Source organism: Chiloscyllium plagiosum, unplaced genomic scaffold (genome assembly GCF_037043375.1).
Source record: "Chiloscyllium plagiosum isolate Xiang-an unplaced genomic scaffold, Cpla_swu_hap1 HiC_scaffold_13, whole genome shotgun sequence".
Classification (NCBI taxonomy): Eukaryota; Metazoa; Chordata; class Chondrichthyes; order Orectolobiformes; family Hemiscylliidae; genus Chiloscyllium; species Chiloscyllium plagiosum.
This window is the reverse complement of record NW_028270151.1, coordinates 119,114,669-119,138,973: the sequence shown is the minus strand read 5'-3', so window position 1 is coordinate 119,138,973 and position 24,305 is coordinate 119,114,669. Positions and strand designations below refer to the sequence as shown.

At 41.4% G+C, this 24,305-nt stretch overlaps 1 protein-coding gene across 1 annotated transcript in view; it reads right to left on the bottom strand.

Annotated features, from left to right (window-relative positions):
- LOC148148446 (putative G protein-coupled receptor 139) overlaps window positions 1-22,673 on the bottom strand; it is a 97,266-nt gene extending 74,593 nt beyond the window's left edge. Inside the window, exon 1 of the mRNA XM_087993271.1 lies at window positions 22,415-22,673. Within this exon, the coding sequence (XP_087849397.1) occupies window positions 22,415-22,673 (259 nt within the window). The remainder of the gene's footprint in view (window positions 1-22,414) is intronic.
- Between the last annotated feature and the right edge of the window lie 1,632 nt (window positions 22,674-24,305).

The following is a 24,305-nucleotide window of genomic DNA, read 5'->3' as shown; positions in this document are numbered from 1 at the left end:
TTTATAAGGTCCCGGCTGATCTGATGGTTTGCTCAGCTCCATGTTAGAGGAACTTTCAGTCATTCAACCCCATGGGTTCCTGTTACTGACCAGACGGCACTCAGGCACTTTTACCCTGGTTTTCTTCACGCGCCTGTTCGAGGACATTTCTCACGGGGACGGACACTCCTAAGAATATATTCCATCAGCTACATACTTCCATGCAACGGTCAGCATGCTTTACACAGACCAAACAAAAATCTACACTTATTTTATGGTTATAGAAATCCAATCACACTGAGTAATTCTGGTTATTTCACTTGACTCACCTTAATGATGTTAAACCAAAGACAACTTCTAAACATGTCTTGTTATAAAATACAGTTTCGAGCAGAGAACGTTTTCCTCTCAGCCGTTATCTTGACCGTTATCTGAATTGGACCACTTTCCTTTTTATGAATGTTTCTGTTGCCCTTTTTCTGTGACTGTTTCTGTCTGGAACAGTTACACTGTATCCCACTCGTTTGTGATGCAGAGGGAGGCCAGCAGCGCAGGTTCAGTTTCTCACACTGACAGAGGTTACCATGAAGGGGACGCTCTCTCAACTTCACCCGATCACCCGAGGTGTCGGGATTCTCTGTATAAACCACCATGAGTGGTCTCTCTAATAAGAGTTCTTTGGGACTTTATTCAATCAATGTTAGCATTTTAATTTTAAAAATTATTTTTATTGAAAAAGAGATATTTAATATTATAATGAACCAATAACAACACAACTCAAATAACTGAACAAAATTGCACCCAAGTGCATGTACATACAAAACAAGTTCAAAACGCTAACCAGATAGAAGAAAAAAACAAAAATCAACAATTAATAATGAATAAATAATACAGCTCAGCATAACAAAACGTTAACTCTCGTTCTTCAAGAGCATTAACTGATACACATTTTTATGTTCATAATTCTTCTTCTCTGGGTAGTATATTCATTAGACAATAACGCCATGGCTATATAAAAGCGTTTCTTAGATTGGCAAATATGTCTGTATCGCAGTAATCCAAAAAGGGCCGCCACGTCTTATAGACATCTCTGTTTTTTGGTGCACTATACTGGTGAGAAAGTTCAAATGGATATTCGACATGAAGAGCTTTCCACGACCCAACAGACACGGGGCGCTTTCAGACGTCCAACACAACAGAACATTTTTCCTAGCACAGAAAATAAGGATTTATTTTTTTCCCTTGTGCATTCGTATAAAGTACCAGGAAAAGAGAAACTAGGTCTATCTCCAATTCAGTCCCCAGGACCCATTCTACCACACCTAACACAGTGCTCCAATATATATGAAGCCTGCAGCAGGACCACAAGCAATGAGTAAGAGTGCCTGTAGTCATTCTGCATTTCGGACATGCTGAAGATAATCCCACTTTGAAATTTTAGAGCCAGTCTGGGATCAGATCGACCCTATGATGAATATTCAACTGCATGGAATGGGTTCTATTACAGATCAAAATCCTTGGAGCATTTTCACAAATATCTTCCCATGTCTCTGAAGTGTTCTGAACCCCCAACCTTCTCTCGCAGACATCACAAACCTGCACAGTCTCGTCTGAGGGGACACTCTCCAACTAATGATGAAAAGTACTGACAGAGTGTATTCTAAGCAATGGGCACCCTCTTCTCTCTATCAAATCTGAAAGAGTCTGTTAAAAGTACTTTTTTAAAATCAAATCTCTGATCTGGAAAAAAAAACCAAGAAGATGTCTCTACTAGGTAGTCCATACGTACGAGTTATTTGATCAAATGGTATCATTGTTTCTCCGTCAAATGACACGTTGTTAGCACGGCTGCCTAACAGCACCAGGGTCCCGGGTTTGGTTCTGGCCTTGGGTGACTGGCTGCGTGGAGTTAACATTCTCACTGTGTCTGTGTGGATTTCCTCCCACAGTACAACGATAAGCACGTTACATGAATTGGTCATTGATAAATCATACATAGTGTTCAGGGATGTGTAGGTTAGGGCATTAGTGAGTTTAATTATAGGATGGTAGGGGAATGGGTCTGGGTGGGTTACTCTTCAGAGGGTCGAAGTGGACTTGCTGGGCCCAAGGGTTTGTTTCCACACTGTAGGGATTCTACTCATTCTGAATCACTCAAGCAAGGTACACCCCTGGCTGCCCACAGTTTAAACCTGGAATCCATCATACCCAGTTGGCAACCCGGTACCAATTATAGGGGTAAAAAACATGGTTTTGGCTGTATCGTCCTCGATCTGACGCATTGTCATTTGTGCATTGATAATTATTGGGTTATGACAATACTCCATAAATGTTGTCATTTTGTCTAAGAACAACAGACTAATAAGGGGTCACTTTCTCTGAGAGGGTTCACTATCTGACCGTATTGACGCCGAGTCCTCAGCGGCCCACGCACTAACATTGGATAAAAAAGAGATTAATTGATTGCTTTCAATCTGGGAGATCTACTCCCCACAATCTGTGTGTTAGTTGCAATTTGGTTAGCTTGATAAAGAGTCGCTTATGGTGCCAAATAAAAGAGCTAAAACAGCTATTAAGTCTCCTAAATATCTGTCTGGGAAACATCGAAGGAACCATTCATACGGGGTATCGCAAATGAAGGAGGACGTACAGCTATCCAACCCAGCCAGGATATTGGAAGTGCCTCCCATCTTTGAAGGTCTTGCTTAATTTTGTCAAATGGACATAGTTCACATTAAATAAATGATCAAAGACGAATGTAATGAATATACCAAAATAGAGAAACCTACTCGTCACCATTTAAAAGGAAACCAGGATTTGCCCACAACATCAGGTATGTCTCTAAGACTTCCCATAGGCATGGCCGCCAGCTTTGTTAAATTAACCTTATAGTCCGAAAAGGCGACAAGCGAATTAATGCATTGCATCACGAGAGCTATTGAAATTGTGGGATTTGACAAAAACATAAGACCTTCATCTGCATACAACAGATTTTTATGTGGCTTCTATCCCAATTCTGGGGCCGGTATCTTATGGTAATATTCCCAATTGTGCAGGATGCCAACGAATCTAAGATTATTGCAAGGATGGGAAAGAGATCATTCCTCGTGTGGCATTTCTGCGGGTTAAATAAGAAAATAAAATCCGTACATGTGAGGTAGATCTGCCTCCAGACATCACCAGCTCTAGTTCTGCACATAAAATCCTCTAATTGCTTACATTATAACGAGGTTATTAGGGGACCTTTTGACATTCTATCCACCGTGGGGGCCATACGACAGTTGAAATCTCCTTCTACAATGACATGCCACGATGCATGATAACTTAATTTGCTGAAATAAACCCACCCTGCTGCAACGCCAAATATTCCTTGTCATCAAGGTGCAGCTCCTGCAATAGGACAAACTCTACCCACTCTTATTTAAAGCTAGAAAGTACATGTTTCCTCTTGATTGGCAGATGGCTTCCCTTAATATTCCAGGTACACCATTTAAACACATAATTATCCATAACACACTGTAGCAACATTTGAACTCTAGAGAGTTTCACATCGAATTACACATCGCTGATCATTAATGAAAAAAAGACTCATAGAACCTAAAAACTGTACAAACTAAAAGTACTAAAATTAACAAGCTCTCAAAACTTTCTAAAGCTAAACACATAAAATAAACCAAAGAAAGTAACAAGATCCAAAGTACCAATGACACTTGATAGGGAAACTTACTCCCGCCCACTGGGTATCCTTAAATATCCCAAAACATTATCTTCTGTCCGTTGCCAATATGGCATCCAGGGCAATTGACAACATAAATCGGGCTTCAACTGCCCTTAGATCGGCACTGAGTCATCGCAACCACATTTGTAACTCCCTCCAGCTTGAGCTGCACCCCAAAAACAGGCAAAGAATAGATAAAAAAGAGTAGTAGTACGAATGAGGAAGTTAAAAGTGAGTTCTCTACCCATCCCCGACTATAATCTACCAATGGTTACCACCAGAAAAATCCAGCACAGTTTGTTTAAGGAAGAAACATGATTATCTAAACATCCAGTTTACTTCAAAATATCCACAAAGTTTTCACTTTCTCTGCAGAGTTAGACGAGTTCACGGATCCATCCAAAGCAAGATGGAGCACCACTGGGTACAGTAAGGAACACTGAATCTCGAGTTCCCTTACACTTCTCTTGAGATCATCTAAAGATTTTGTTTCCTGAATCACTGCCACTGAAAAGTCCTGAAAGAATATAACCCTGGAGCTTTCATGAATTAAAGCCATCGGATCTTTCCCCTGGATTCTGGAAGCTTCCATCAGTCTGTGTTTGTCCCCATAACTACGTAAACGCGTAAGGACAGGACAAAGGCGTTGCTCTGAGTCTGACCTGCGCGCCGTAACCCGATGAACTGTCTCACTCTTCACCCATCTCTCTTCAGCTTCGAAGTGAAGGAATCGCTGCAGCCAGTTCTCGAAAATACTCACTGGCTGACTACCTGCCATCTGGTCCAGCAGACCAACGATGTGAACATTCTTCATCCTACCCCTGTTCTCGAGGTCGTCATCCTGTTCAGTTAAGCTGAAGACCTGTTTTTCAAGGGTAAGGATCCTCCCCTGAAAGGAATCGATCATGGTCTCTGCCCCTGCAGCTCGGCGCTTGACATCGTCTGTCAATTTGCTGCTCATATTTTTGGAGCACGGTTGAGAGTGTCTCTAGCCTACTGCCGAAACCTTCTTCAATCATGGCTTCAATCATTTCACGTAACTTTGTAAACTCAGTGACCAAAGCCTGGTGAGTAACTGGGTCCAATGAACGAGCAGAGTGGGTTGCAGCTATGCCTCAGGCATGCTCGATGCCTCTGACGGGTGCACCGTTTGTTGGGACTTACTCGATTCTTTCCCATGTTTTGTCATTTCCACTTGATAAAACGGAATTAGTAAAGATTCTAACACTCTTTTAGTGCTAAATTTAAAGGATATGGCTGGGATGGGGTGGTTTAGAGAACCACTTTGCCCGTGCTGTGATGCAGAGCACAGCAAAGTTACTGTTCGAGATCTCTGGCATCTTGTATTCCCAACTAACATTTTATCGAGATGTTCTGGAGCCATGTCGTTTGATACCACTGTTGACATTTCCCACCACACTGCACATTCCTGCCCATTCTTCGATAACCTTTAACTCTGTTGTTATTTATGAACCTTCTGTATGTCCCTCAAAACTATTCAATATCTCTGTCTCCAAAGCTCTGTGGGGAAGAGTGTTCCAAAGACTCACAGCACTTCGAGAAAACAAATATAACCACATGATCTGAGGATCCTAGGAGGAGGAATGGGTGGCCGTGGCTGACGAGGGAAGTTAAGAAACATATAAACTTAAAAGAGAAAAAGTATAACATAGCAAAGAAAAGTGGGAAAACGGATGACTGGGAAGCTTTTGAAGAACAACAGAGGATTACTAAGAAGGAAATACGCAGAGAAAAAATGAGGTACGAAGGTAAACTGGCCAACATATAAAGGAGGATAGTAAAAGGTTTTTACGTATTTGAAAGGCAAAAAATCATAATGGTCAAGACTAAAATTAGGCCCTTGAAGACAGAAACAGGGGAATATATTATGGGGAAGAAAGAAATGACAAAATAATTGAATTGGTACTTCAGATCTGTGTTCACTGGGGAAGACACAAGCAATCTCCCTGAGGTAACAGAGGCTGAAGGACTTGAACTTAAGGGAATTTATATTTATCAGGAATTGGTGTTGGAGAGACTGTTAGGTCTGAAGGTTGATAAGTCCCCAGGGCCTGATGGTCTACTTCCCAGGGTACTGAAGGAGGTGGCTCGGGAAATCGTGGATGCGTTGGTGATTATTTTCCAGAGTTTGAATGATTCGCGATCAGTTCCTGTGGATTGGAGGGTGGCTAACGTTGCACTACTTTTTATGAAAGGTGAGAGAGAGAAAGCAGGAAATTATAGACCAGTTAGGCTGACTTCAGTGGTGGGAAAGATGCTAGAATCTATTATAAAGGATGAAATTAAGACACATCTGGATGGTAGTAACAGGATAGGTCAGAGTCAGCATGGATTTATGAAGGGGAAATCATGCTTGACTAATCTTCTGGAATTTTTTGAGGATGTAACTCTGATGATGGACGAGGGAGATCCAGTAGATGTTTGTACATGGACTTTCAGAAAGTTTTTAATAACGTCCCACATGGAGGTTAGTGAGCAAAATTAGTGCGCATGATATTGGGGGCAAGGTACTGACTTGGATTGAAAGTAGTTTGGCTGACAGGAAACAAAGGGTAGTGATAAACGGCTCCATTTTGGAATGGCAGGCAGTGACCAGTGGGATACCGTAGGGATCAGTGCTGGGACCGCAGCTTTTTACAATATATATTAATGACATAGAAGCTAGTATTAGTAATAACAATAGCAAATTTGCTGATGATACTAAGCTGGGTGGCAGGGTGAAATGTGAGAAGGATGTTCAATTCCCGCCTCAGGCGACTGACTGTGTGCAGTTTGCATATTCTCCCCGTGTCTGCGTGGGTTTCCTCCGGATGCTCCGGTTTCCTCCCACAGTCCAAAAATGTGCAGGTTAGGTGAATTGGCCATGCTAAATTGCCCATAGTGTTCGGTGATGGGGTAAGTGTTGAGGAATGGATCTGGGTGGGTAGCGCTTCAGGAGGTCAGTGTGGACTTGTTGGGCCGAAGGGCCTGTTTCCACACTGAAAGTAATCTAATCTAATCTAATCTAATGTTAGGAGATTACAGGGTGACCTGGACAAGTTAGGTAAGTTGTCAGATGCATGGCAGATGCAGTTTAATGAGGATAAATGTATGGTTATCCACTTTGGTGGCAAGGACAGGAAGGCAGATTACGACCTAAATGGAATTAATTTAGGTAAAGGGGCAGTACAAAGAGATCTGGGTGTTCTTGTTCACTAGTCAATGAAGGTAAGCATGCAGGTACAGCAGATAGTGAAGAAGGCTAATAGTATGATAGCCTTCATAACAAGAGTGATTGAGTATAGAAGCAAAGAGGTTCTTCTGCAGCTGTACAGGGTCCTGGTGAGACCACACCTAGGGTATTGTGTGCAATTCTGGTCTCCAAATTTGAGGAAAGACATTCTGACTATTGAGAGAGTGCAGCGTAGGTTCACGAGGTCAATTCCTGGAATGGCGGGACTACCTTACGCTGAAAGACCGGAGCGACTGGGCTTGTTTCCCCTCGAGTTTAGAAGACGACATATAAGATTTTAAAGGATTAGACACTCTGGAGGCTGTAAACATGTTTCCGCTCATGGGTGAGTGCCGAACCAGAGGACACAGCTTAAAAATACGGGGTAGACCATTTAGGACAGAGATGAGGAGAAACATCTTCACCCAGAGAGTAGTGGCTGTGTGGAATGCTCTGCCCCAGAGGGCAGTGGAGACCCAGTCTCTGGATTCATTTAAGAAAGAGTGGAATCAAGGGTTATGGAGATAAGGCAGGAACAGGATACTGACTAAGGATGATCAGCCATGATCATATTGAATGGTGGTGCAGGCTGGAAGAGCAGAATGGGCTACTCCTGCATCTCTTGTCTATTAACCTTTGAGTGTGAGATTAGTTTTTTTTGTGTGTCTCCTTATCTGAGAAAGGATATAACTACGTTGGAAGCAGTTTCATTCCACGAATTCTTGTGGTGGAAGCTTCATATTATGAACGCTTTAACAGGTTACTCTTGGAATGAGAATGAAACATACAAGACCTTGAGGAGAGTGGATCAGGTATATACCCATTGGGTGTTTGTATCGTCCAAATTTGTTGTCATTGTCATAGAACCTCTGCAGTGTGGAGGCAGGACATTCCAAACAGCATCCCGCCTGGACGTGCCCCCTACCTTATCCATGTAACCCTGCATTTCCCATAACAAACCGACCTAACCTACACATCCCTGGGCACTATGAACAATTTAGCAATGTACTTTAAACTGCACGTCTTTGGACTGTTGTAGCAAACTGGAGCACTGGGAGGAAACCCACACAGACACGGGGAGAATGTTCAAACTCCACATGGAGGGTCGCCCGAGGTTGGAATTCAACCCAGCTCCTTAGTGATATGAGGCAGCAGTGCAAACCACAGATCCACCATACTCCTCCGTTAGTTCTGTTAGTAACTTGTGGCTGACAAAAGAAATCTGCATGCCTTGTTCTTATCACTGAACCTAACCCAGTCTGAAACATTTATCAGCGATCATATCAGCAACCTGGTTACATTTAAAATGTGTTGTGAGCATGGAGGAATGGGACGAGAAAGGAAATAGGAACACTGTCCAACCTCAGTCAGAACTGGAGTGAGGAGAAATTCACAAAGTGGGAATTCAGTCAAGTGGGAATTCTCTTTCCTAGAAGTTTGAGATGGCTGAATATTTATATTGAACCGAGGCTGGCTTTGTCTGATTTTCCATAGACAGGTGAATCAAGGTTAATGGCGCACGGAGAGAAAAGTGCAGCTGGCACCTCAATGAGATGAGCCACGACCTCATTTACTGGTGGAGTAATGTCAAATGGCCGAATGGCTCACTCGTTTCCCGCAGCTCTACATTCTGATGTTCCATTCAGCCCTTTGGACCTGCTACACAAGGGCAGATCGAGGCCACACCGATGGTTAGATATAGTTTCGGAAATATACTTGGAAAATCCAGGCTGGGTCAGGAAGTGACCCCTCACCCACGATCCCTCTTTCCAGGCTTCCTCTCTCTGTAACTTCTGATCCAGATGTAAGTCATGTTCCACACCCAGGTTTGCTGTGAATACAGTCCCCATATACCACCCAGGGTTAACTCAAACAAATCCTCTGCTCATCTGAATGTAGCATTACACAACACAACTTTCAATAAAATAGTCAGTTAGTTTCCAAAGGCATAACATGTGAAATTAATAAATACGAACAAGAGTAGGCCATTCGACCCCTCAAGCCAGCCCTGTCATTTAATAACAACATGGCTCCAGGTCTCAACTCCACTTTCTTGCCGACTCATGGTACCTCTGCACACCTCTCTGGGTTGGGGAATTCCAGACATTCACTATTTTCTGAGAGAAGACATCACTTTGCATCTCAGATTGAAATCGATGTTCCATATTCTGTGCCTATGTCTTCGAGTTCTAGACTCCATCTAGGAGTGGAAACAACTTCTCAACATCTACCTTCTCAATCCACTTCTGTGTCCTGTATTTTTCAGCAGTATCACTCCTCATTTATTTAAACTCCAATAAATAATCGCCTATTTTAGAGATTCCCAATAACACAACCCTTTCATCCCAGGAACTCACCTGATGAACCAACCTAGTTACTTGCTGCATCAGCATGCTGACTTTATATTTCGTACACAGGAAGACTCCAATCCATTTGTACTGCTCCTTTTTTGGAGTCCTCTCCATTGAAAAACAGTCTGCCTTTTGAGTCTCAGTGTCATCCACAAACTCGGATGTATTATGCACTCAGATCCCTCATTCAGGCTATCAGTGTAGATTGTAAATAACTGATGCCATCGGACTGATATTTGTGCTACTCCAGCAGATACACCTTTATCATAAAGATCAATTTATGCTGACTATCCGATCACTATGTGTTAACCAATCATCATCTCATGCTAATACATTATCCGTCATATGATGAGTTTCTGTCTTGTGTCAGAACTTTTTTTTGTAATACCTCGTGGAAAATCTCTGGAAAGCCTCGTGCCTCCCACTCCCCCTTTATCAAGTCCGCTTGTTACATTCTCGGAGAACTCCAGAAATACTTTACATGATTTTACAGGCAAAATATAGATCCTCTTTAGAAGCTTTTCTAAATGTCCATGCTGGCCAGATTTTCCAAATTAAGCCATTCCCATCTGCTTCCATTTCGTCCATATGTCTCTAAACGGTTCCGATTGTTATGTTTATCCAAATGACTTTTAAATGTTGTAGCTGTACATGTATCTACCACTCTTCCTCTGGCAGCTCATTCCATGCTCACACCACCCTCTGGTAAACATTTTGCTCCGTCGTGCCTTTTATCTCTTCCCTCTTTCACCTTAAACATTTGCCTTCTATGTTTGAACTCCTCCATCCTGTAGAAAATACCTTGGCTATTCGTCCTATCCATGCCTCCCATAATTTTGTAAACATCTATAATGTTACCCATCAACCTTCGACACTCCATCTGATACTAACTTCAAGACCAAACATTTAGCGATAACCACTGCAAATTTGAAACAATATTAAAAATGACAGGTAAACAATACTCAGTCCAAACTTCAAACTATGATTTGTTTTTCTCCATCTTAAAATACGAAGGCAGCATGACACTCATACTAGTGCCAGTAAGATGTCAAACACCTGAATTTATTTGTCTGAAGGAGGTGATGATTTCTACAGTGAAAACGTATCTCTGGCCAGATCTATATAATACCACATGTTCCACATTCTCCCGCCTGGCCTCACCATAACCTTGTGTGGTTGCGCATTCTCTAAATTGCACTCAATACAGAGAACCACTTTCCCCCATTCACACCTTAATTTAAATCCAGTTTACATCATCTTCTCGTTCACCATTGCTAAAAGCCCGTTAATCTTTGCCACACCCTCTTTTCAGTTCTGAAGAAGTGTCACACTGGACTTGAAACACTAACTCTGTTGATCTATCTCTGCAGATGTTGCCACATCTGCTGAGTTTCTCCAGAAATGAATAGGCACAGATTAAATTTTCAATTAAACAAATAACTATGCATTGTGGAAAAAAGAAGTACAAAAATTGCTGGAGAAACTGGGAGCTTTGGAGAAGGATCACTGGACCTGAACGTTTAACTCCGCATTTATTCCAGAAGATGCTGCCATACTTGCTTAGTTTCTTCTGCAATTTCTATTTTTGAACATGTTCCAAAGATTTGTGTCAAAGCTGCTCAAAAATCCTGCCCAGCATGAAAGACTGTGCACTGGGAACTGAACGATAATGCATGGTGCACAAATTCATTGACTCTGAAACTACATAAGGCTGGCGTAACTGACACTACAGAGCTCTGAAACATGGTCAGGGAGAAAAACAGAGGGAAACACATTCACTTCAAATACAAAAGTCGGCATTATGGATTACCTTAAATGAATTGAGTTAAAGTAACAAATTTGAGGCATGACACTAAGGAGAGACTTCCAGCATAATGAGAATATGAAAATTGAAGTGTTCCCACATCAGAAACCAGGTTAGGTCAAAGGGTACACGGCTGATGGGTGAATGGGTCTCGGTGTGAACTGGGGGACAGTCAGTGGAACTGAATTGCTGATATTGCAGCTCAAACTGGTTATCATGTCATGATGTAGAACACAGCAACAGCAGAAACAGACATGTATTCAATCACAATCTGCAACTTTTATTTCCAGGATAATCCATCAGTCTACCATTACCTTCAAGCCAATCCATGGTTCAGTAAGGAGCGTGGGTGAACATGCCAGAGTCGGAACCATGTGTCACCTATACCTGATGATAACCCATTAAAGCTATCTCACTTCACTAGTTACATTCCAAACAGCAGGACTAACATCTGAGGGATACGGAGGGAGAAATGACCCCGAGACCAGCAGATCAGATCTAAGCTCTGTCGCCCTGCCACATCCAAGCATAAATGTCGGTGGACTATTAAACAATTTATTGGAGGAGAGGACTCCACAAATATCCTCATCCTAAATATCGGAAGAGTCCTGTAAATCAGTGAAAATGTCAAGGAGGTGATGTCTGCACTATCCTCAGCCAGACGTGCTGAGTGGATGATCCACATATCACGCATCATGATTCCCACAGTGTCACAGATGCCAGCCTTCAACCAATTCGATTTGCTGCACGTGACATGAAGAAATAGCTGAACACAGTCGATACGCCAAAAGCAATGGGCCCTGACACCATTCCCGTAATATGACTAAAGACTTGCTCTGCACAACAAACCATGTCCCCGGGGAAGCTGTTTCATTCCAGCTCCAACTCTGACATCTCCGTGGCAATATGGAAAATGTCTCAACTATGTCCGATCCCCTCAGAGGAGAATAATTACAATCTGACGAATTACCATCCCCTCAGTCCGATCACAATAGTCAAATTGTAGGAAGTTTTGTTTGACAGTGCTGTCAAGAAGCAGAGAAATAATCCACTCTGTGTGGTTTCCGTGAGGTCCCTATTTGGAGATGGTGCTATTGTGCAAATGCCACTGTATTACTAAATCAGACCAGGCTAATGCTGTGGAAATTGGTGGAAGTAAAAAAAAATATATAAAATATCGAGTCCTAAAATTTGGGGTCAGTAAAACTGATCTTGTGTCTAGTATTGATTTAAACATCGATCTCTTAACCAACGTATTTTCAGGAAGTGAATCTCCCATACTTTCCTGGTCGTGCCCAAAAGTGAGTCCAGACACACAGACATGTGATAGACTCTTCAACGGTCTCTGAAATGGCCAAGCAAGGCACTCAATTGTATCAAACTGCTCCGAAGTCTTAAAGGATAAAACCGGATAGACCACCGTGCACCAACCTCAGTATTCGAAAAGGGAATGGGAAACACAGTCTTTTCGACACTCCATAGGTCTCCTGCTTAACATCAGAGAGCTTGTGACAACATTTACAGAGCTTTCCCACAAACTGCACAGAAACATCGGGAAAGGAGTAGGTCTTTGTGCTTTCATTGTGCTTTCCCCATGCTAGTTCATGCCGAACATCTCCTCGATGCAGGTTTCCCTACACAGTGTTCATACTCATTAATAGCTTTGAACATTGTAAAAAATAAAATAAGAACTGTTGTACCCCTTCGGTCCATCAATTTTGCTCCTCCATTCAATATACAGGCAGTTCTCCGATAACGCATGTTGCTTCAATACGATTTGGCTGCAATGTTATTCATGAACCGTTTTCTATGAAGTGAACTCCCGTTCAATTTGACGCAATTCCTTGCCGGGCACCAGCTGAACAGCAAAACCCAGCCTCAGGAACCTCTGTCTGCAAAATGCACAATCAATGCGTTCAGCTAAATTAGGCAAGCCTTGAAACTGAGCCTGAAACTGGAAATTGTAGTCAATACTTAGAAAGAATTTTATTTCAAATTGTGTGGAGAATATTGAGGAGAATTGGAATTCTGTGTCGGTATCACGTGGGCAGTCAGCACCCATGTGCTTTCTGGTGAAGAGTGTGGTGGAAGGTATACTGCTGTAGTTAGTGACTGTAGTGTGAAAGTGTTACATTTACAGCATTGTTTCATTACAATATATGATTTAAAGATTTACTTAGACTGGGATAGTGCGTGTATTAGACTAAACTTAATTTTTGTTTTTTCCTGATAGTTGGCGGGGGCGCGCCAAATTGCACAGTATTGCACAGGAACACAGTTACCGCATTATTAGACAACAACCTGGAATGATAGCTGATCTTCCAACTTCACACCATACTCCTGCTCTCTCCCTGTCCCTTTATTTTCCAGAAAAGCTTATTTATATTCAGTGCCTGGGTTTCCACAGCCTGATCTGGGTGAGAGTTCCCCAGGGTTACCAGTCTCTGAGTGCTGACATTTATTCTCATCTTAACGCAGAGTGGCCTGCCTGAACCTAATGCTGTGGGTCCTTGTTTTAGACGTCCCAGCCTGGGGAATTATCAGCCCTGCTTCCAACCTGTCTCACCTTGTCAGAGTTCTATGTATTTCATGGAGATCTCCACTTATTTTCCTAAACCCCATGGAATACAGGTCCAGTCACCCCAAACTCTGCCCCCACAATCAGCCTGTCATTCCAGAGATCAGTCTGGTATTCTTTTGCTGCTCTCTCACAATGTCAGGTTTGTTCTTTATTAGGTAAGGATACCAAAACTATAAGCAATATTGCACAATGTTTGAAATGGGGTCTCACCAAGGCCCTGTATAGCTGCAGTAAATTACCCTTACTTCTGTAAACAAATCTCCCTGAAATGAAGGTGAATACATCATTTACCCTTCTAATTGCTTTCTGTTCCTGCAATTTTGCTTTCAGTGACTGGTGTACATGGAGATCCAGATACTTTTCAATGTTGCAGTTCCCCACTTGGTGGGTCTATATACACTGGTCTGCGTGCCAACACCATTCACAGTACTGATTTTTGGTTTCAGAACTCACTGCCTTACATGGACTTGGAGGGCTGCGAGTAAGGAATAAAAAATACAGCTTATTTTCATTTGTCGTTTAACATTTTTCAACCAAATCCCTTTTCAAATGATAGGGGGTCATTCTATTGTCCCATCTAAGTACACAACATCAATCTTTCCCAATTAGCTCCATGTGCTACATATTTGCCGAGTCACTCCACTTGTCTCAATTACATTGGAGCTGCTCACTCACTCACAATCTGACATGGTTTAGTGCAGTCAGCAGACTTGGGAATATTGCATTTGAGCACCTCAACCAGAGCTATGATGTGTATTGGGAAAAGGTGGGTCCCAATCCCCGATCCCTGCTACATCCTCCAAACCTTCCACTCTAAACAAAAACATGGTTGTATTCCTACTCACTGTTTCCGGCCAGCTCTCCCATTGTGAAACCATGGCCCATATATTAGCCCCAGTCCCATTGGATTCAAATTTGCACTACAGGCTTGGGGCTTTATCACAACTCTTTCTGAAAATGCAATTATATTTCATTGATAGCTTTTGCATAATTTTACGAAAAGCCACTTTCTCAAATATGATTCCCATTTCATAAATCTCTCTTAACTTTGTCTATGCTCATTACTTTCAGTCTAATACCTTCTCTAAACTATTTAGTCGCTAATTTCATTCTATTCCATTTTTCTCAACAGACTGAAGTTCCCTAGTATTGATAGGAAGTTTTCTTTTTTTGATTTGTTTTCTTCTGTGAAGGCATGACAGAAGTATTTGCTCCATAGTTCTGCTATTTCCCGGTCTTCGATTATCTGATATCAGACTGTAAGCAAGCTGCACTTTTATTTTCTTAATTTCGCCATGAACATAATTTCAAAAGATATTACAAGTTCACTCTTATAAAATTTGATATTAAATTCTTCAGAAACCTATCAATTCCTACCTTACGCTACTCAATTATTGACCTTCCACAGCCATGCAATTACAGAAACACAGACTCTGTACTATCAGAAATACAGCACAGTCTACATTAGTCCCATATTCCGCAACAAGACCTGTAGCCATGAATCTTATGGATTTCAAGTGCACAACTGTGCATTTTCTACTGGTTTTGAGGTTACCATGACAACTCCCCTCTCAAGAAGTGCATTCCAGACCCCAACACCCTCTGGCTGAAAAACAATCCCTAAATCCTCACTAAACCTTAAACCCTTCAATTTAAAAATGTATCCCTTTGACTAAAAGAAACAGCTGCTATCCATCCACCATGTCCATGTCCCTCGTTATCATATCCTTCTGAATCACGGACCCCTCAGTCTTGTCTCCTCCAAACTAAACAACCCGAGCTTATCCAACCTTTCTCCACAGCTGATATGTTCCATCAAGGGAACATCCTAATGAATGGCCTCTGCACCCCTTCCAGTGCAATCACATCCTTCCTGGAATGTGGCTCCCAGAACTACACACAGTATTCCATCTTCGCCTCACCAAAGTTCCACATAGCTCTTATAATCTGTGCCTCAATGAATAAAGGCTATGTTTACGGTCCCCTATGCTTTCTCAAATTGTGTATTAACCTGTCCAGTCACATTTAGGAATGTGTTGAGAAGCACCCTCTGAGCTGCCATTCATTGTGTACTACTCTGCCTGGTTCCTTCCTCCAAAGTGCATCGCCTCATATTAATCAGGGTTACATTCCATCTGTCATTGTTCCAGCCATCTGACCATGGCATCTGTATCTTCTTGTAACGTAAGGCTTTCCTCCTCACTGCCAACCACCCGGCCAATCTTTGCATCAAACACAACGTTAAGTGTCACAGCCCGCACCCCTCGTCCATATACACAGCTGCATCATTTATGACTACCACAAATAATAAGGTTAAAAATCACACAACATCAGGTTATAACCCAAAAGGTTTATTCGGAGGCATTAGCTTTCGAAGCGCTGCTTCTTCGTCAGGTGGTTGTGCGATTTGAAAATTCGTGCCTCTGAATAAACCTGTTGGACTGCAATCTGGTGTTATGCAATTTTTAACTTTGTCCACTACAGTCCAACACCAGCACCTCCGAGTCACAAATAAAAATGGACACAGCACTGATACCCGTGGTATACCATTGGACTAGATGGGCCGAATGGCCTTACTTCCACTCCTTATGGTCTTATGGACTCCGGCCTCCAGTCACACAAACAGCCTTCTACCACCACCTTCTGTCTCCAACCACTAAAGTTGATTTGCATGCAACTTGCCACGTCACTAATGAGTACTACCTGTTCCCTGCCAGCAGGTTTCCATGCCCCTGTGTTAGTCAGTCCGCTCCGAGTGAAGAATTTCCTCGTTATTGCAATCTTAAATGGCCTGTCCCAGATCCTGCCATTATTTGCCTTGAATGTGGATTAGACAGCCAGGGAAGTATTCTGTTAATTTCCAACTTGTCATATGTTTTGTGAATTTTCTAAATTTCACTGTGAACCACCTATCATTCTTTGAAACTCTCGAGAAAATAGGCCGAGTTTCCTCATCAGACAATCTCACCATCTGAGGGATTAATCTGGAGAATATCCATTGCATTCCCTCTGTGATCAGTATGTTCTTTCTGAGATTCGGTCACCAAAACTGTACACAATACTCCAGGTACAGTCCCAGCAACACGCTGTGAAACTGCTTCAACATGTCTTTAATCAATGTTCTGACTCTCTTAAATGAAGGTGAACCAAACATTTATTTTCCACTTACATAATATTCCTCCAAATATCCTTCACATTTATTGTATTTACGCACTCACTTTTTGAGTTCTTACAGAAACCCTTCCGAAAATCCAATGTATGCCACCTCTATTGATTCCCCATTATCTATGTTGTAAGAAACAACTTCAAATAATTCCGAAGTTTATCAAGTATGATTTCTCTATCTGAAATGCATGCTGATTCTCTCCATTGTTGCTACTAATTTCTAAATATAAAAAAAAACTCATCCTGTGTAATAGATTCCAACAATGTCCCTACAGATGTCAAGTTAATTGGTCTGCATTTCTTCACACTATGTCTTCTTCCCTTTGTAGCTGATTGGATCCCTTCTGTTCACCTATTGCATCACGATTGCTAACTTCCATTTATCTGCAATGGCTTCCAGTCTCTACATTATGTACAGGAAAATAAAACACAATCATCGAGAGTGCAATTAGGACTTCTTTTGGTGGTTTATTTATGACATTTTGATAGGAAGTACATCAGTTTCGTTAGACTTAGCAATATTCAATCCAGCTATATCTTCAAGTACTACGTTGGTACTGATACAAATTGACTTTATGTCTTTAGCTCTAGAACTCCAATATGATCACTTGGTATTACTGATGATTTTCTGGATCTTCCTCCATGAAGACAGATGCAAAGTAACTTGTTATTGTTTTGGCCATTGCCCTGTTCTCCACAATAACCTCTCCTCTCCCGAATACAAACTTCCACATTTTACCTTGCATTTATTTTGTTTCCATTGAAATATAAATCGTAGATTGATGTAGTCGTTGTGCTCCTGTTTGTTAGCATGCATGTTCACGTTTTGATTTCCTTATCAGTTTCATGGCCTTCCTTGTCTGGATCGTTAATTTCTGAGAATTCTCAGGTTTCCACATGTCTGGGATTTTTGTGAAGGCATTCCTATGATTAATCTATTTCCTAATTTGTTGTGATAACCATCATTGAGTTACTTTGTCACTTTTTGGTGTTTGAACCTGAAATAAATAGATGTATTTTTCAGACATTGCAGTATTTCTAAAAACTCATGGTCCTGACCAGATATAATCTTGAACACTACAGGAGGACAGAGAATAAATTGTGTGAGCTCTGCTTGGTTCTTTTCCATCATCGTTGGCCAACGGATGGGGTCCTGGACGACTGGAGGGAAGCGAATGCTGTGCCCTTAATCAAGAAACGCTACTAAGATAAGCCTGGGAACTAAAGACCAGTAATGTTAAAATCTATTGGGTAAGATACTTGAGAAGATTCGGACAGATTGGATATACATGCATTTAGAAAAGAGAGGATGTGATTAGGAGTAAGATTAGAATGGTGCTGGAAAAGCAGAGCAGGTCAGGCAACATCCGAAGAGCAGGAAAATCGATGTTTCGGGCAAAGGCCCTTCATCAACGTCAGCACGGGTTTGTGCATGGGAGATCTTAGCTCACAAATTTGTTGGAGTACTTTGATTAAGTCACCAGCAACGTTGAGGAGGGTAGGGTGGTTTTCGTAGTCTATACGGATTCCAGCAAGGCCATCAATAAGTGTCCACATGGTATGCTGCTCTGGAATGTTAAATCACATGGAATTGTGGGGTCGCTGGCAAATGTGGTACAAAATTTCCTTAATGGTAGGAAGCAAAGGGTAATACTGGAAGAATGCTGGCCAGATTGGAGGCATGTGACTAGTGGAATGCCATAGGGATTGGTGCTGGGACCACTGCATATTACATACATATAGATGAGAATGTATAGGCATGATTTGTAAGTTTGAAGACGACACTAAAATAGGCAGCATCATGGAGAGTGACGAAGGTTATCAAAAATTTCAGAAATTACAACAATACCTTGATCAGCTGGGGAAGTTGGCTGAGAATTGGCAAATAGATGTTAATGTAGATCAGTCTAAGTTCTTGCATTTTAGAAGTCAAATCAGGGTTGGAGTTTCATGGTGAATGGTTGGGTCCGAAAGAGTGTGGTGGAACAGAGGGATCTTGGAATTCAGGTGCATGGTTCTCTGAAGGTTGATTCAGAGGTAGACAGAGCAGTGAAGAAAGCTTTTGGTACACTGGCCTTGATCATTGAATTTCACTGAGTATCGAAATTAGGGAATTTCATTGTAGTTATACAGGTGAAGCCATACTAGTAGCGTTATGTTCAATTTTGTTCACTTTGCCAGAGGAAGAATGTTATTAAACTGGAAAAAGTGCAGAAGAAATTTACAAGGATGTTGCCGTCTCAATGATGTGAGTTATATGGAGAGGTTGGACAAGCTCGGACTTTTTAATTTAGCGTGTATGAGACTGAGGGGGATCTGATAGAAGTGCATAAGATCATGACAGGCCTGGACCGAATGAATGCACTCAGTCTTTTTTCACAGGGTTGGGCAATCACAGACCAGAGGGCATCAGTTTAAGGTCAGAGGGGAACGCATAAAAGGGAACCTGAGGAAGAAGTGTTTTACACCAACGTTGCTGGTGACTTAATCAAAGTACTCCAACAAATTTGTGAGCTAAGATCTCCCATGCACAAACCCGTACGCATATGGAATGAGTTGCCAACGGAAGGAGTTGAGGTGGGTACATTAACAGCATTTAAAAGGCATTTGGACAAATACACAGATAGGTAAGTATTAGAAGTATACGGGGCAAATCAGGGAAATAGGATTAGCGTGGATGGACATTTTGGTCGGAATGGACCACTTTGAACTGAAGGGCCTGTCTCCGTGTAGTCGGACTCTATGGCTCTACCAACCATTGTTTGTCTCCCACTGAATGTGATATTGCACCTTCCCAATTCATTGGAGCAAACTTGACCCTCTAACCTCCAGGCTACCATGATGTCTGACCAGAATGTTCAAGCATTCTATATTGTATTCAGACACCAAGTAAAATGCATCTTGGTAATGTCATTATTCCTGAAAAGCTGCTTAAGAGCAAGGTTATTAATTTGTCCTTCTGACCACACAACACCAAATCCGAAATAACCTGCTCTCTAGTTTATTTCACAACATACTTTTCAACCTACCTCATATACATTTACAGAATTTATTTTTCACAGCATGAGCAGTCACGCAGTTAATGCAGTTGAGATGCAACTTGAGATCATCCAATAAAACTGCAGTATCCATGATACTTGCATATCTAATTTCCAGAGCATATGATGATCAGATTTGCTTCAACTGTTTTGCTTTCGATATATAAAACACCAATATTTGCTTCTCCTTGCTATTTGTAAGCTTTACCTAAACTGATCATGTGGAAGCTGAGGGTCACGTCTGTGTCATTATTAGTGATAGACTTGGACAAGACATTCGGGGAGACTCACGTCGACGCTGAACACCCATGTTCTCCATGCAGGTCAGAAGCTGCTAGAATGAGTTAACACTTTTATAATGAAGGTATTGTGGCTGCTGTCAGGATTATGGATAGCATGACGCTCATTGCAGGATCACGACTCAATTGAACTGTATTAATGGTGGGAGAGTTTATTCAAAAGCCTGAACCTCTCTCTCTCTCTCTCTGTCTCAATCGAAATGGGGAGTGGGGATGGTGGAGTGCAACGTTCCCAGAGGCTCTTAAACTATCGAAACCCAAGTTACCCAAGTAAAAACAGAAGCCATGGAATTTATCACCGTATCAGTGTTTGTTTAGAACATCTCGTATGATTGTCCATCCCCCTTAAGGTTCAATGCAATCACCCCTTATTCTCTCACTGCGCTTCAGTCAGTGCTCATGGTGCCATAATCTCAGGGATTATTCTGGTGAAATTTGAGAGAAGATCTATCCACAGTACCCCAAATACTGCCTCACCAACACTCTTAAGGATGATCGCAATAATCCTTTTCTCTCACTTAGACATCGCCGTTTCTTTCCTGTGCCACAAAAAGCCATTCCTTCTCTATGCACTACGACTGATATGGAATTTGTAAGTTCCTTACATCTGTACGTCAGCATCAATAAAGCCAGCACCAGAGATGCTTATGGAGATGAGCATCACTCTCGGCAGAATTTCAATGAGATTGAATACACCTAAAATAGGCGATGATCACCTGACTGAATAGAAATGAGATGTAGAAAAGTGGGAAACGGTCAGAGGAAGGGAGCTGTCTTTACTTTTGTTCTTCTCTCACAGGATGTATGTAGCCTTGGTCAGGGCAGCGTGTTATGCCGATCTTGAACTGAGTGGCTGGTTCAGCTGTTGCACAAGACAGTAAAGAGCAAAACACATTGCTGTGGGTTTGTAGTGTTACAACACAGGATCAATTCTCCTGCTTAATTAAAACCAACAACAGAGAAAAGATTTATCCCATCCATAAATCTGTGATAATTCTAGAGTCTAAAACTATATAAAGCAAAAATTTACAACTTTATTTCTTAAAGTATAGCAGAGAATAATAAACTAACGACTATTTACAACTTCTTCCTCTAAACTATCTTTTATCTTCCCCTCCACAATACAAGTCCGATAAGACTCCTAATTACGATTTGCAACTCAAATTTTCTTATCTCAAAGTCAGGGAGCTTCGGTTCTTCTCCATACTCCTATCTTCTTTTCTTCTTGGAGGTTCCACTTTACCAGTTACTAATCAATGAAGGTACCTTTAATCGAGCTATTTTTCTGGCAGTCTTCAGGCAGCTGGTAGCTTGGCAGTTCTCCTCTCAACTTCTCAATTTTCTATAGTCTTGTACCTCCCCACCAAAGCATTGAATTGTGTCATTGGCTTTTGAGATTGTCAATATACTATATTCAAACTTGATTGGAAGTGGGTATTTTGGGGTATAATTTAAACTGTTTTGCTGAATTTCTTTTTGTGTCAAGACAATGAGCTAATCGAGTTTTTCGACCAAATGTTACATTAAGTTTACTTTTCAGAACATTTGCTGCTGTCAGGTAGTTATTGCTGGCTTTTTAATTATCTAAAAGGTATAGTACACCCACATGTTCATCACAGATATCACACGGAAACCTGACGAGGGATGCATGCCACATTGACTTCTCTGAATGACTTGAGGCAAGCAAATTGGTTTTTTATAACAAATGATAATGGTTGCTTTTAAATTCCACCAATTTCCTTCTTGAGATATTAACAGACTACTATTCTGTGGCTCTAGATTATGAATCAATGGCGTGTCCACAATAAACTGTCTTCCGTATGTGCAGAGAACAAGTTAAACATCCTCAGGAGCAATTATTTAATGACGAACATGTGGTTAGAAAGAACTTGAAACTGTTGCATCCGCATTGAACAAAGGCACAAAAAAATATTTATTCAGAAGTTGCACTGAGACTGAGGGCGAGACTGGGTTATCATGATGGTGGTATTGGACAGGATTGGTGAGTTGGGAGGACATGGCGATGTAAATCTTTGAAGGACAAAATGGTTTATGGAGTTTGAGACCATTCTGGTTCATTCTCCCATATCAGTGAGTATTTTATAAATAGCAGTTTGACAGTTATAATTTATAAGGAAAGGATGTTTTGTTTGGAACTGAAAACATTGGCTTGCACTTTCCAAAATTTATATAACATGAGCAGAAATTCAGTTCAACCCGGTTTAGTGGACAAACATAATGACTTACCAGGAACACCAACAATAGCGAGGATGGGATAGTAACCACCTTGAATAATCCAAAGGATATCCTGGATCCGTGATGCTAATGATATCCAAGGCCGAGAAAGCCAGTAAAGACCCGAGGATAAACTCCTGTCCATTGTTCGAACATTCCACTCTAATGTTGTCATATTCTGATCCATTGTTGGAACACTCCAGTCTACTGTCCTCAGATTCTGACCCATTGCTTGAACATTCCAATCCAAGGTCCTCAGATTCTGAACCATTATTGTAACATGCCAATCTAATGTTCTCAGATTCTGATCCCTCCCCCCCCCCCTCTCTCTCGAGCTGCTGATCCCTTTCAGTACTGTCAGTGATGCTCCTGCTCATACTACGGGATAACACATTGACAGAGCTCTTTTATTATTTAACGATGGAAACTCTCCACTGGGATAATTAAGATCCATGGAGATTGACATTAATCACAGTCACTGAACAAATAGCTTCAGTTAACCCCTTTCAATTCAATATTGATTTTATTAAAAATCAAAAGAATGTTTTAAATTTACAAATTTGGAATATGATATGCGCGGGTTACTAAATGCATGAATATAGGTGATGGTACATTGATTGTATGTAATCATTAAATCTTCCTTGAATATGGGAGTAATGTCAAAGGATTGTCAAAAAATAAACACGTTTCTCCGTTTATAAATGGAAACATAAGTCTGTAACTACTGATCAGTGATTATAATGTCAGTAAGAAATGGAGAGAACTTTTCTAGTTCATAATATGGCAGGAAAATGTGCCTATGACAACATGAGTTATAACGAAAAACTGGCATGGATATGTTAACAGAGAATATGATGTGACACACAATTCAGATGGTTATTCGAGGATCAGAGAGGGCAGGTGAGAGGCATGCTATTAATCTTATCGATGTGATTAAGTACATCGATGGATTTCAATTGCAGTGTGATTATGATAATGGGGACATGGCTGCTGAGACTGGAGGGAGGGAACATGATATTTCCCAGTCATCAGTATTGGAAGTGTTAATCATTATAAATCATACGAAGATCGACTTCCAGGTTACATCTCAAATGAGGAATGAGGAGAGCCAATGTTAATTATATGATCAAAAGACATTGGAGCAGAAATTGTCTATTCAGCCCATTGAGCCCGCTCCTCCATTCAATGATGGCTGTTAAGCTTCTCAACTCCATTCTCCTGCATTCTATCTGTAGCCGTTGATCCACTTTACAGTCAAGAACCTATCTGTCTCACTCTTAAATATACTCAATGAGCTGGCCTCAACAGCCTTCTGTGGCATTGAATTCCTTAGATTCACCACTCTCTGGCTGAAGAAGTTCCTCCTTATCTTTGTTCTAAAATATCCTCTCTTTACACTGTACCATCGGGTCCGAGTCTCTCCGACTATTGGAAATATCTGCCCAAAATCCATTCTGTCTAGGTCAATCAGTATTCTGTAAGTTTCAATTATACCTCCTAATATCTTCCTGGTCTCTATCAAATATGGACCCAGAGCCCTTAGATGTTCTTTGTACGTTAAGCTTTTCATACCTGGGATCATTCTCGTGAATCTCCTTGGAAAACCCTTCAGGGTCAGTGCATCCTTCCTGAGAGATGGGACCCAAAGCTGTGCCCAATAATCCGGATGCAGCCTGACCAAAGCCTTACAGAGCCTCAGAAGTACTTCCCTGCTTTTATATTCAAGCCCTCTTGAAATAAATACCATACTTGCATTTGCCTTCATAACTACTGACAACCTGCAAGTTTACATTTCGAGACTCCAGGAATAGAACTCCCTTGTCTTTTTGCACTTCAGATTTCTGAACTGGCTCGATATTTAGAAAATAGTCCATGCCTGTTTTCTTCTTGGCAAAGAGCATGA